The 12,223-nt window shown below is 37.2% G+C and overlaps 1 protein-coding gene across 2 annotated transcripts in view; it reads right to left on the minus strand.

The window, feature by feature from the left end:
• DPY19L3 (dpy-19 like C-mannosyltransferase 3) overlaps positions 1-12,223 on the minus strand; it is a 35,944-nt gene that overhangs the window by 13,932 nt on the left and 9,789 nt on the right. For both annotated transcript variants that reach the window (XM_058813320.1, XM_058813321.1), the window contains 10 exons: positions 12,007-12,152; positions 10,187-10,310; positions 9,621-9,755; positions 7,820-7,951; positions 6,744-6,845; positions 6,216-6,289; positions 5,815-5,973; positions 4,120-4,242; positions 3,659-3,770; positions 3,083-3,139 (listed from right to left, as the gene is read on the minus strand). In XM_058813320.1, the coding sequence (XP_058669303.1) occupies positions 3,083-3,139; positions 3,659-3,770; positions 4,120-4,242; positions 5,815-5,973; positions 6,216-6,289; positions 6,744-6,845; positions 7,820-7,951; positions 9,621-9,755; positions 10,187-10,310; positions 12,007-12,152 (1,164 nt within the window). The remainder of the gene's footprint in view (positions 1-3,082; positions 3,140-3,658; positions 3,771-4,119; positions 4,243-5,814; positions 5,974-6,215; positions 6,290-6,743; positions 6,846-7,819; positions 7,952-9,620; positions 9,756-10,186; positions 10,311-12,006; positions 12,153-12,223) is intronic.

Consider the following 12,223-nt stretch of genomic DNA (forward strand, 5'->3'; position numbering starts at 1 on the left):
CTCTTCAGAAGCTCTCCCAGAGATTAGTAACTCCAGCTGTTGTGAAAGGAGATTGTGGAGTCTCATCATGAATCAAAACTGCCTCTCTTCATTACTGAAATGCCCTGGAGAGCTGCACATTCTGAGAGCTTGGAGTCCTTCAGGGTGGAGACACAAGGAATGGGCCCTGCTTTGCTTTTCAGTGCACCCTGCCCTGTAACCTCCTGGGGAACCAGTGGCTGTTCCACCAGTGCCACAGCTCCGTGCTCACTGCTGGGGCTGTTCCATGGCATTCCCTCTGTAAAGGTTTTTTAACTCACAGTACTGCAAGTTTTGAGTGAGTACAAGCAGTTTCCACTGGAGGAAAATTTTGGTCATGGGGCTTGTTCTTACTGAATTGAAAAATTTCCAGGTAGTGTTAAGGTACTTCAGGAGTTCCAAATACAAGATAATGACAAATAAAAAGTAAAGCATATAAAAATATGCTTACAATAGCAGTGACAGAACTTTGTCTTGTAAATCAAGTATATGTCAGATTGAGAAAAAGTCTGGTTACACCAGGAGAGGATAAAAAGAACAAATGGAGCACATAGGGGATGTAACAAACTGCTCAGAAGAGAGAGGGAAATGTGAAAGAGGTTTCCAACTTGTAACAGTGCTTGTCTCTGGGGCCAAAGTCTTCAGGAAAAGAAACCAGTTGTCAAGTGGCTTAAATTAGCCCTGAACTGAAGCTGTTCATACACCAAAGACTGCTCAGGTCATGGGTATTTGTTGCAGTATGTGCTGTGATAAATGTCCATGTTTGGAGCAAAAGGACTTGGCCATGATGAAGATAAAAATGCAGCTGCAGAAGTAACAGGAATAGAGTGTTTACTCTTAGAGAGAAATCAAGATTATTTGGCGATCCTTGGAATTAGAATGCTCAAGCTCAGAAACTCACCTTAAGTACCAACAATTTATTCAAAATTACTGACATGCAAGCACAAATTGATGAGCATTATTATGAAGTTAAAATACAAAATACAGATAAAGGTGAAACCTACCTAAAAAGTGTAAAAAGTGAAACATAAATACTACTTGTTACTGCTTTATGCATGTGTTATGTTATCTGCAGCACAGCTAAAGTAGGCATGGAAATACTTCAGCATTTCACTTTATCTGAAAGATGTTTGCACTGTAATAATGAAAATCACATGAAAACAGGAATACAGATGTCTTACAGGTCTCAAAACATCCTGTGCCTGAAATCTGAAAGACATCCAGCATTGTAGCTGCATCTGCATCTCAATAAATTATTGTTCAAGTGATGCTGTAGTAACCACATGCCTCAAAAGAGGCTTTCATTGGCTTATTCAGGATTAGGTTAATAATCCCATAAAAGTCCTATTTTGAGGAACTGCACTGAAGAACAGTTCTGACAAATGTAACAGATAATGAAACACCAAACTGCCTCCCTACAAATTCAAGAGAAGCAGCCCTGATGGCCAGGTAACTTTGTGGTGTACAGAGAAACTGCCCCTGCAATCTGAGCAGTCTGTGATTCAACAGAGCAATTCTTCTCTGGAAAAGAGAAAGATAAGTGAGTCTCTGTTCCAAAAATCTCCTTCCACTGCCTGTTTGTAAGGTGTTAGAGAATATAAAACCACATTGTCACAGAAGCAATGGGTCCTTCCTGGATCTCTGTAAGAATTCTTGTCTGACCACGCCAGGGCACCTGGGACAGGAGCCTTGTGGGCCCCTTCCAGCTCAGAATATTCTGTGATTCCCTCAGGTTTCTTATCAACTCTTTCAGCTTTGCAGAAAAGACCCACAGAGAGATCCACTCCTCTGGTAGCTCAACTGCAAGAACTGATTCAGGACAAAAAACAACCGAGAGGTTACAAATTTCTCATTCCTACTGTGAAATTTGAAAAATAATATTTTTAATGTCAATAAAAATTATTTCCTCTATTTAGAAGAAACATGAAAATGATGCTTTTCAGGCAGACTGAGCACAACTAATGACTGCTCTAAAGCCCATGAAATCAGTGTTTTCTGTTGACTTCAGAATTGAATCTGACAGAATTTAGGAACTTTACATCTGCTCATGAAGAGTGGGAGGAAAATTATTCCTAGTGATCTGTCACATTAGACTATCAGAATGTCATGCTCCTGGTATCCTCCATGTCAGAAGAAGTGACATTTTTTGTGTCATATTCAGAGATGATGAAAATAGCAAATGACTTCCTAACCATCACGAGTGGACAAAAAGAGTCCTCTAACAGAACAATAAGACAATTTAAGTGGAAATCAGCATTTTTTTACTTTTTGTTTCAGTTTTAGAGGGGGGAACACAATACTGGAGTGAACTCTATTAGCAGCTTTCTTAACTGCCTCACTACTGCCTTTTGAACTGCAACAATGAAATGAATCTTGCCTTTTTCTGAAGGGAATTATTTAACAGATGTATTTTCATCTCAGACTAGTTATTGCAGAAACAACTTCTCCATCAAAGCAGACTCTGAATTTTTTGTCTTTGTGACTACAGATGAAAAGAATGGTTTGCCCATTAAATCAGTGTTCTAAATCTCACTGCTATGACGCACTGATAATCTTGCACATGTTATTGATTTAGGTATGTTTGATGCATTTACATTTAAGTGTTTGACAATAATAATATTCTGTTTCTGGAACAGACGGAAGACAAAGCAGGTACTTGACCATTTAATAATTCTGTACTTTAAAACAAATGAGATGAGGCTCAGCAGTAGAGATTACTATTATTTCTGCTCCTACAATAAATCATGACACAATGTGACAATCTGCATTTTATCCACAACTTAGTTAAAACCAAAAGAGACAACTCTCCATAAAATTATGCCTTTAAATAACACCTGCTACTTACACATACAATCAGATAAACATTTGTATCTATGAACAACTATTTTGGATCAAATTAACCCAACTGATCCTTCACAGACAATTCCACAGGCACAGCTATCCTCATTTTTAAAATTCAGTTACAATTTTTGTATGTAGTTACTAATAAGACAACTCTTCTAGGAGAAAGGAAAAATTTCATGCAACTAAAATATGCCAAAACATTGAGAAAAAAATTTCTTACCTTAAATGAAATGTACAGTAATGTAATTATTGGTAAAGAATACTTAATCACCTGTGTCTGTGAGAAATTGAAAAAAAATTGGTTATTTTGATGATACATTTAATAGACTTAATTTTTAATGTATTGATATCTGAAATATTTCACATGTAGTGGAATTTAAGAGATTGAATTTTAAGCCCATATTCTGATTTTATCTTCAAGTAAAACCCTAATTACAGACTCATCACAAAAGATGGATTTATATCTTTAAATCTATATTCTACAAGGTGGAAAACACTGTCACTCAATATAATTGGCTGCAAAGGTCTCCTCAGACTGCTGATGATTTCTTAATATGGAGATTTTTTTAGTAAAATTATGGCTGTTTTTCATAGCCACATCTATATTGCCATCTAGTGTGTTCCAATGGAATTGTTTAATATAGAAACCACCAGAAAATCCATTTTACTCACTAAATTTATACACACATCCAGCAGAGATCCCTGCTTTGACAGAACCACAAGCAATACTCAGCCCTGAGCCTTGACTTGGTTCAGCCCAAAGCCCAGTGGATGAAAGGCTGAGTACAGTGCTCACCCTCTGGGATGTGTAGAGATGGAGACACTTCAGGATGAGTTTCCAAACCTCTGCACTGCACAGGCCAAAGGATGCAAACACACACATGTGGGATGTCCAGAGGTACTTCATCCTGGAAGAACACAAACTTTTCATCATCACTGGGAGCTCTGCAAAGCTGCTTGTGAGAGCAGTTCATGTCTAGAGAAATTCTGAACAGTTTTCTGGGACTTTCATGGCTCTGAAATAACTGAGTACAGGACTGACACTGCACTTTGCTATGCTCTCCTGAGAACATCTCTGTTCCCAAACTTCCATTCTTTCTGGCAGAATTTTGGGAAATGCCTCAGTCTACAAGTAGAAATACACCAGGGAGAGAAAGAATGTTCATGATCCTATTAGTTTGTGGTCAACATATTTTACACTCTCATAAAAATATACTCAATCATCTGAACAAGCCCTTAAAATAAAAAAAAAAATACCTCATTGTGCTTAATGCCAGACATCCAAAAAGAACTGTGTGAACCAAGCTGTAGGCAGCCTCAGGCTTCAGTGTCACTGTGTATTCTTCCATTTTGTTCTTCAAATGGACTTGATTTGAACCACTAATTGAAGAAAAAAAGTGTTATATTAAGTTCTATAACATATTTCATATAATTATCTGCATTTTAAAAAGTACAGAATCCTTCTGGGGCCACAAACAACAACCATTGCTATGAGCCCACAACCTTCTATGATCTAATTTAGCCTGATGCCACCAACTCGATGCAGCATCAGGTATTTCTTTTCATGTGCAGATTTCTGGAAATGCAATGGGTTTAAATGAGCTGGATTAGAATGAGATAAAATTCTTTACAGCATGGCAAACTTAGTTTCTTGTTGGAAGCAGCTACTGCCATGTTCAGATGGCTTTTGATGAGTGAAGAATTTAGAATTTAACTGTGATTTGTGGGGTTGTGCTGCTCTGTCTGGATGTTACCATAGCCATAGATTGGAAGCAGAGTTTGGGAAAACGAGCCCTGAAGGGAGTGATTATTGCTTGAGGTGTCAAGCCTTGTGGAGGGCCCTTCCAATAAAAAGCAAAAAATGGAGCTACTTCAGTTTGTGGGGTTTTCCTATTTTCTTCAGAGCAGTGAGATAAATGCATTAAAAATTAGGGACATGTCTGGGATTACATCTAGGGTTGCAGAAAATAAGAGCTGCAGAATCTTTATTTTTAAAAATGACAGATCCAGTAAGTTTTTAAGGAGGCTGGTTGAATAGTACCAAAATTCTGTGATTCCCTCAGGCTTCTCATCAACTCTTTCAGCTTTGCAGAAAAGTCCCACAGAGAAATCCACTTTTCTGGTAGCATTTACAGATGACTGACACTGGACAATTACTATTGTAATATGTAATTGTCATACCATAGTTTTGGAACATCTTGGATACTCTCCCTTTCTCTTGCTCTCTCCTATTTATCCAGTCTTCCCTAAAATCTCTGATACTGACACTAATCACGTGACACTCCTTGAATTTTTGCTTAATCAAGTTTTGTATGATCCCTTCTACCTTTTGCCCAGGTTGTACATGTAAAACTGAGAGCTCTATAATGAACCTTTTTTTTTTTGAATAACATTTCTGTCTGATTTTCTTCTGTGTTCTGTAGATAGCTCAGAATCCCACAGATTAGCTCTGGGAACTGCCAGCAGTATACACAGTTACAGCTCCTGCCCCTTCACAGACCACAGAGCTCAGCACAGACTATTCCAGCTCATTTCTGGGCAGGTAACACCCAGGGAAATCTGGGTTGTTTTGAGGGCAACACCTGGGAAATCTGTGATTTGGGGTGCTTTGCACAGAGAAAATGGGAAGAACTAAAGAAACTAACAATGTTTTAGATAAAAACATCCTTCCCCTGCTTCTCCTCATCCCAAAAAACCCAACCAACATTATACATACTGCAAAACTTCAGCAGCAAAAGCTTGAGTGAATCTAGGGAAGGACGTTCCTTTGGTTACATTTTTAGCCTCAACAGGAAGTTACTTATTCTGTCTGATTTCTCTCTCCTACACCCCACTCCTCAGTAGCTGTGCAAAGCCATCCTGTATTTGCTGCTGTGTTCACCTATCAGTTCCTCAGCCAGCTGAAGAAAATAAAATTGATAAAAATGTGAATTTTCTTAAAACTGTATTTACCTGAGGTTCCGAAAGGCAACAATTACAGCTGCTACTGTCAGAAGGAAGAGAACAAATCCATAGACGTAAAACAGTAAGGTACTGGAGAGTCTTGAGAAAGTATTTAAAGGTAATAAACCAAAGGCTTCTTCACAAAGATACAGGTTAGCATCAAAATCTCTAAAAAAAAAAATAAGCACCTTTGTCCATCATGCATTTCATAACTTGATGTCAAAAAGGATCAAAGTTTCCTTTCTTCTCAAGAAATTATAAAGTCACACTTGTGCAGATTATTCTTACAGCAAGTATGACATAAACATAAGGTAAAACTGTGATTTATTGCACATATTTGAAACAGGAACAACCTGAAGGCTTCAATTAAAGAAGTCAAACAAAAAAGCAAAACTGCAGCTAAATCATACCTTGTTGCTCCAAATCCAAATTTTGCTTTCAGGAATTTGAATATATGCTCATCTGATTCAAGATTAAGAATTTTCTACAAAGGGGGGAAGAGAAAGGAAATTATATTTTAAATATCAAAAATGTCACACAGTAAACAGCAGTTTTTTTCATTTAAATGCAACTGTGAAGCAACACAGGCTTACTAAAATGGGTGCTTTGCAATCAAAGAAGCATTCAGTTTTAACTGCATGCATTGAAAAGAAAATTCAGTGAAACACTTTGCAAATGCTCAACAGTATAGATCTACAGCTGACATAAAATTACAGGTGAGCTGCAAGTTAACACCAATTTTTGGTGTTAATTTATGAAGTTTCCAAATTCATATATCAAAGATTAGCAAAACTATCTTTAATTTCTAAAATGCAGTTTCTGAGATGCAGAAAAATCTCACTGCAGTTTTTGTTTAATGATATTCCTGAAGATGGTTAACAAATAGCTTTTAACATAATACAATGCGTAATTTTTGATATTAAAAATTATTTGCTTACCTTAATGAATTTATTTATTAGGAGAGTCAAGCACAAGACTAGTAGAACATGGAGGATAAGTTTCCCGAGCCTATTAAGCAAGCCACCCTTTTTTAGGTTTTTCTACAAAGAAAAAAATATTAATATTTCAGTCATTTTTTTATTTTAATGTATTTGGAACAAAAGCATCACAGGCTATTTGCAACAGCTCCTCTGCTAGTCCTGAGCAGCACCAACTTTGCATTAGGGTAATTTAGGCAAAAATAGACACAGAACCAAGTACCCAGAATAAAGATAAACTTGCACAAAACTGAAAGGATAATGCCATAAAAGCTTTGATGTGGCAGAGTTTTGGGAGCAGCCAAACAGCCTTTCTTTGGCAGCAGCCCTGGTGTACTTACAGAAGTCATTCCCTAATTTCCACAATCTTGTGTGCCTTTTGAATACCTACTCATTACCACTAAACATGGCAAAGGGATCTTCTGGCTCTGTCACTTGATAGCATTTTGAGCAATTCTCCAGTTTCAAGCTCCAGATCCAGATAAGCTGCTCACAGTTAACTGGGAATAGGTGCAGAAAACAGGAATGGCCCTGTAAATGTCTTAATGGAGTCAGAGGCTGTCACCAATGCCAGAATCAGAAAAAAAAAGAACTGTAACTACATTAAAAAAACCCTAATCTTTGAAAGAAACAATGGATTTCAGGAAGCTGAACTCGACATGAGCCTAGCTGTCCAAGTTGTTACAGATTATTCTGTTGGAGGCAGATCCATAAATTCAAGCCAAGTCCTGCTGAAACAGGTGTAAAGTCCATTTATGCAATTTTTTTTCAGGATCCAAACTGCAGCTTGCACAATCATGAATGTTAATAGCAATCATGGAATTATGATGTCTGATGTGCTTGGTTAAGCTGCAGTTAGTGTAATGGAATTCATTATTTGATCAGGCAATGTTTGGGTTGCTGTATGCTATAGTAATTCCTTTCAATTAATATTACTAAATGAAAATTATAATGCATCTAAATTATTCGTTCACACACACACACACACATATAAAAATACTCTTTATTTAGTACTACAGAAATATTTTGGTACCTACCTGGATTGTCCTTGCTATTAAGACAGAAACATTAAAACTTATAAGTAATGATCCAAGAATCATAGAATTGAAGAACTGTAGGACACAGACCAGCAGTAACCCAGAAATCTGAATGATATAGAGCCATGTAACCTGTAACAATAATGAGATTTTTATGCCTACAAAACTTTACAGTCATAGGTGCTTTTCTTTCAATATGCTTTATAATTTATTTCAACATCAATTATTTTGCAAATAATGTATCATCTTGCAGTGAATCATTACATTTAAAGCCATTACTGCATCCTTTTTATATTTATGTCCTGAACTACTTAGGTTAATATTTTATGCCCATTTTATACTTAAGGAAGCCTGGTCCTATAATCAAGCAGATTAACTGCTGATTATAGATGATTATAATTGCAGTGTGAGGAAAATATTAATTACTTAATATTTGGAAGATGGTTTTATTTTCTGTAGTCCAAGAAGTGTTTCTGTAGCCTCTGTGATGTCTTTATGACTGAAGAGTTATGGCTCAGTGCAGTTCAGCAAACAAAAATCACCTACCTTCTCAAACTTTCCAGTAATGGTTCAGTATAATCCCTTTTGGGTTATGCTAAACTCTTATCAGAGTTCAGCTCAATGTAAGCACTAAAGCCCAGCTGATTTTCTACAGTGGTACCAAAACAGACATTTTACCTCACATAAAGATCCCAAGTTCAGTCTTGTGTTACAGCAGTGGTGTAAATCAGTATCAGAGAGCCCAACAAACTCCATCAGTTCTAAGTAGTTATTTTTTGAAAATGAGTACAGACACAGTGGTGTGGTGAGTCTGTGTTGGAATAACTCAGCATGAAGCTGGGAATTTGCTGACTTTTTAGGCAGCTGACCAGTCACATTAAATGTTGACTTTAGCTTGCAGCTGCTCATATAATAAAGAGTTAAGAAACTTAAGTAAGCCACATTTATCTTGATATGCAGGCCCCATACTCATTTTCTGTTAAATTAATACAATCAGTAAAGTTCAAGTCTGCTTCAAATTTAAAATAAATTTACATGAATTACTCTTCATTCTCCTGTAACCTTAACTAAAGTTAGAATCTTTTTCAACCAGTGCAAGCTTTCACCATGCCTAAAACGATCTTGGTAGAATTTCACAGCTATGTTAATGTCAAAGACAGTGTTTTCATCTTCTACAGTACATTTCTGTTTTGTGAGATTGACTGTCAGTGATCCCTGACCTTCTTAGTAAGACTTGTTTTATTTTCTGGCTTATCCAGCTCAGCAACACAGCAGAGGCAATGCTGTTATTTTGTGGTGAATGTCAATGCAGGCAAGACAACAATTGCTTCTCCCCAGCAAGCTGGTGTTCTGCATCCTCCTCCTGTGCAGAGCTTGGTCCCAAACGAGGATGCACAATGCTCGAGGCAAAATTCACACACTGCTTTGACTGCAGCTTGCACAAAGATTCCCTGTGGTACTTTTTCCTTCTGGCAACTTTGAGAGGCCATGCTAAAGCTGTGGTATCAGATCAACTGTTAGGATGGTGTTTGGAAGTGTCAAATAGTGTCTAAACAAAAGCAGAGAAAAATTAATAGACATGAACTGGTTCAAGTGAACAAAAACTAGAAATGGTGTTGTTTCCATCATTCACTGTTAGACTTGCAGGGTTTATACACTGGGATTGCTTCAAAGCACAAGGCACCCAGCACAATCTGTATTACTCTGGCCATCCAGGCCACTGGTTAGGAAAACACCTTAAAACTGTTGGCTTTGTGAAGGCAAAGGAACAAAAGTAGGTTCTTTCCAAAGAGAAATTTACCTTTGCTGTGGGAATCATGTCCAAGCAGTCCAGTATGAACAATGCCAATGCTTGTATCAGCATCATGAACTGGTTAAATTGCCAAGTCAGGCTAAAGAGAAACGTTGCTATGAATACAGCCATGAGTGTGAGCCTCTGCAAGGAGGGAACAAAGTTTAATTTTATAGTTTTCTTGGTTAAAACACAAAAAATCAAGCAAAAAAACCCCAACCCAAACAAACCAAACCAAAGCCCATCTTAATCTGCTTTTATTTTAAACCACTTTTAAAACACTGAATTTTCTAACTGCAATAACAGCTTAGAGGATAACAAATATTTTATTAGAGTTACAAATTCTTGACTTATGCCTGTGTTATTCTTGACTTATGCCAGGGAGATCTTGGATAGTTTCAGCCCCCAGATTAAAATGCAATACCTGTTTTACTATGGTATAAATAGCAGTTAGTTGATCAAAATGAGGAATGGTAACTTAAGAACTGTTGGTCAAAGAAACTGTATCAGCCCTTTGCCTGAGGACAGTTCTCTGTTCCTGAGTTTACTGTGTCCCACTTGTCAGATGTACTCACCTCTTGAGCAGGCTGTAAATGAGCTCTCAGCAGGTATGTGATGGCTGCTATCTGAACAGCAAAGAATGGCAGTGCCCAGTTCTCCCTTAAAGGAATGGTGAATTCTACCCTTGTGGTATCTACTCTGTACAAAACAGACAGTTTCACAAATTTAAAATCAAGCAAATACTTGGTGACAGACAGCTTTCAATTTCAGGCATCTTTGTGCTATTTTAACTCCTTTTTTATAAAAATGGAGGCTCTACACTCCAGTTCCTTTAACACACCTGGCTCTGAAAATAAATCACTGTGAAGGTTCTGCAAGTTATCCATTGTTTCTACATGTCAAATGATGGACTTCAGCTTCACTAACTAAAAAAAAATATACTATGGATTACATCTTACTTATGTATGGGTAATTTAGAAATGACAAATACACCCCAAACTAAAAGCACTAACAAAATCCAGCTTGTGGATTTCCACACCACAGGTCATGTTACTTCATTTTCTGGTTTGCAAATGCTCATAGAAGAATATAAACAGAATATAATTTTCACTGTGATCCAAATGACTTGAGCATGAAGACAGTTTGCTTATGAGCTTTGGGTCATTTTTTGAAGCTTTTGAACATAAGAAGTATGTGAGGGAAGAATTCCCCAAAGAATGGTCATTTGCAAAACCTGATTTAAAAGTTAAAAACAAGAATAATTCTCTTTTTCCCAGTGTAGAGAAAATATTTGCTAAAACAATAATTCTCTTTTCTCCCAGTGTAGAGAAAATATTTGCTAAAGCAGCAAGTAAGCAACAAATCTGAAACATGCTTAGCTGGAGGAAGAACGTGTCTAAATGGAATTACTCAGCAGCCTCAGATGTAATTAATCTGGACAGAAAGTCTTTATCCAAATCCATTCTATGCACTTATTATACTGCATAAAGTAAACAAGCTCTCACTGTTCACCAATTATTAGAAAGATGGACAAATTTGCTCCAGATATTCTGTAAATGGAAGAGATGACCTCATGAAAGAAATGTGTAAAATACTGTACATTGCATGTGGCTTTTAATTCCTTTTATATTTGGAGAAAGAAACACCCTGCCTCCATACACCTGTAATTATTCTGTAGCGAATGTGCTTGTAGATAAATTCCTTTAGAGCTGCTCATTAACATATCAAACATTTCTGGTAGAACCAAGACTGTACTTTTAATTTCTTCAGTAATTTACAGGTAACAGCCAATGTCACCAGTCTTAGCTTTGTGCCAGCAGCTTGATTCTGGCATAAAGCCAGTTCTTAAGGTTTTATCTCCAAACTGGTAACTCTTCAAGTGATAAAGCACCAGAACAGCTCAATTACCATGGGTTTTCTCTGAGGCTTAGTGCAGGAGGTGGCTACAGGAATAAGGGGAGAGAGAAGCTGAACTTGAGCTGAGGCTGTGCAAGGAACCCCTGAGGCAGGTGTGGGGCAGTGGGGAGACACCTGAAGGGCTTTCCTGCAGATGTCTTTAACACCTGAGAGATCCTAGCCTGGAGAAGACAGGGTACATCACCTGGAGCTCCAGACACATCTGAAAGATGTACTCCACTTTCAGAGATCACTTTAAGACAAAATTTTCTACTCAAACTTCCAGAACCTTTAAAAACCCAGTCTGATACGTCAGTTCATTTCTGATTATTTTCTAATTATTTTTTGTTATTTAAAAATTCTTTCCATTTTCTGGCTAACTGGAGAGAGGCCTTTTACTTTCATGTTTTGTCCAATTAATCATGCAGTTAAAGCTTTAATGCCTTACCTTTGAAACTAGGTAAAATATTAGAAAGATTAAATGTTTCATCTCACTTACCTGTTTGTAATATACCAGCAAGCTGCCAACAACCCTGAAAGCCATGTTCCACTAAGAAGCCAGCTTGTTACATACAGAGCAATGACATAAACTGCCTGAAGTCCAAACAAAGTGTAGATATAAAAATAAACAGGCTCTAGGTATTGCTGTAAAACACAAGAATACTGATGTTGACATTAAAACACTCACGGGGGGGATTATACTTAGTATGAATTAG

The sequence above is a fragment of the Ammospiza caudacuta genome, chromosome 13, assembly GCF_027887145.1.
Source record: "Ammospiza caudacuta isolate bAmmCau1 chromosome 13, bAmmCau1.pri, whole genome shotgun sequence".
Lineage (NCBI taxonomy): Eukaryota > Metazoa > Chordata > Aves > Passeriformes > Passerellidae > Ammospiza > Ammospiza caudacuta.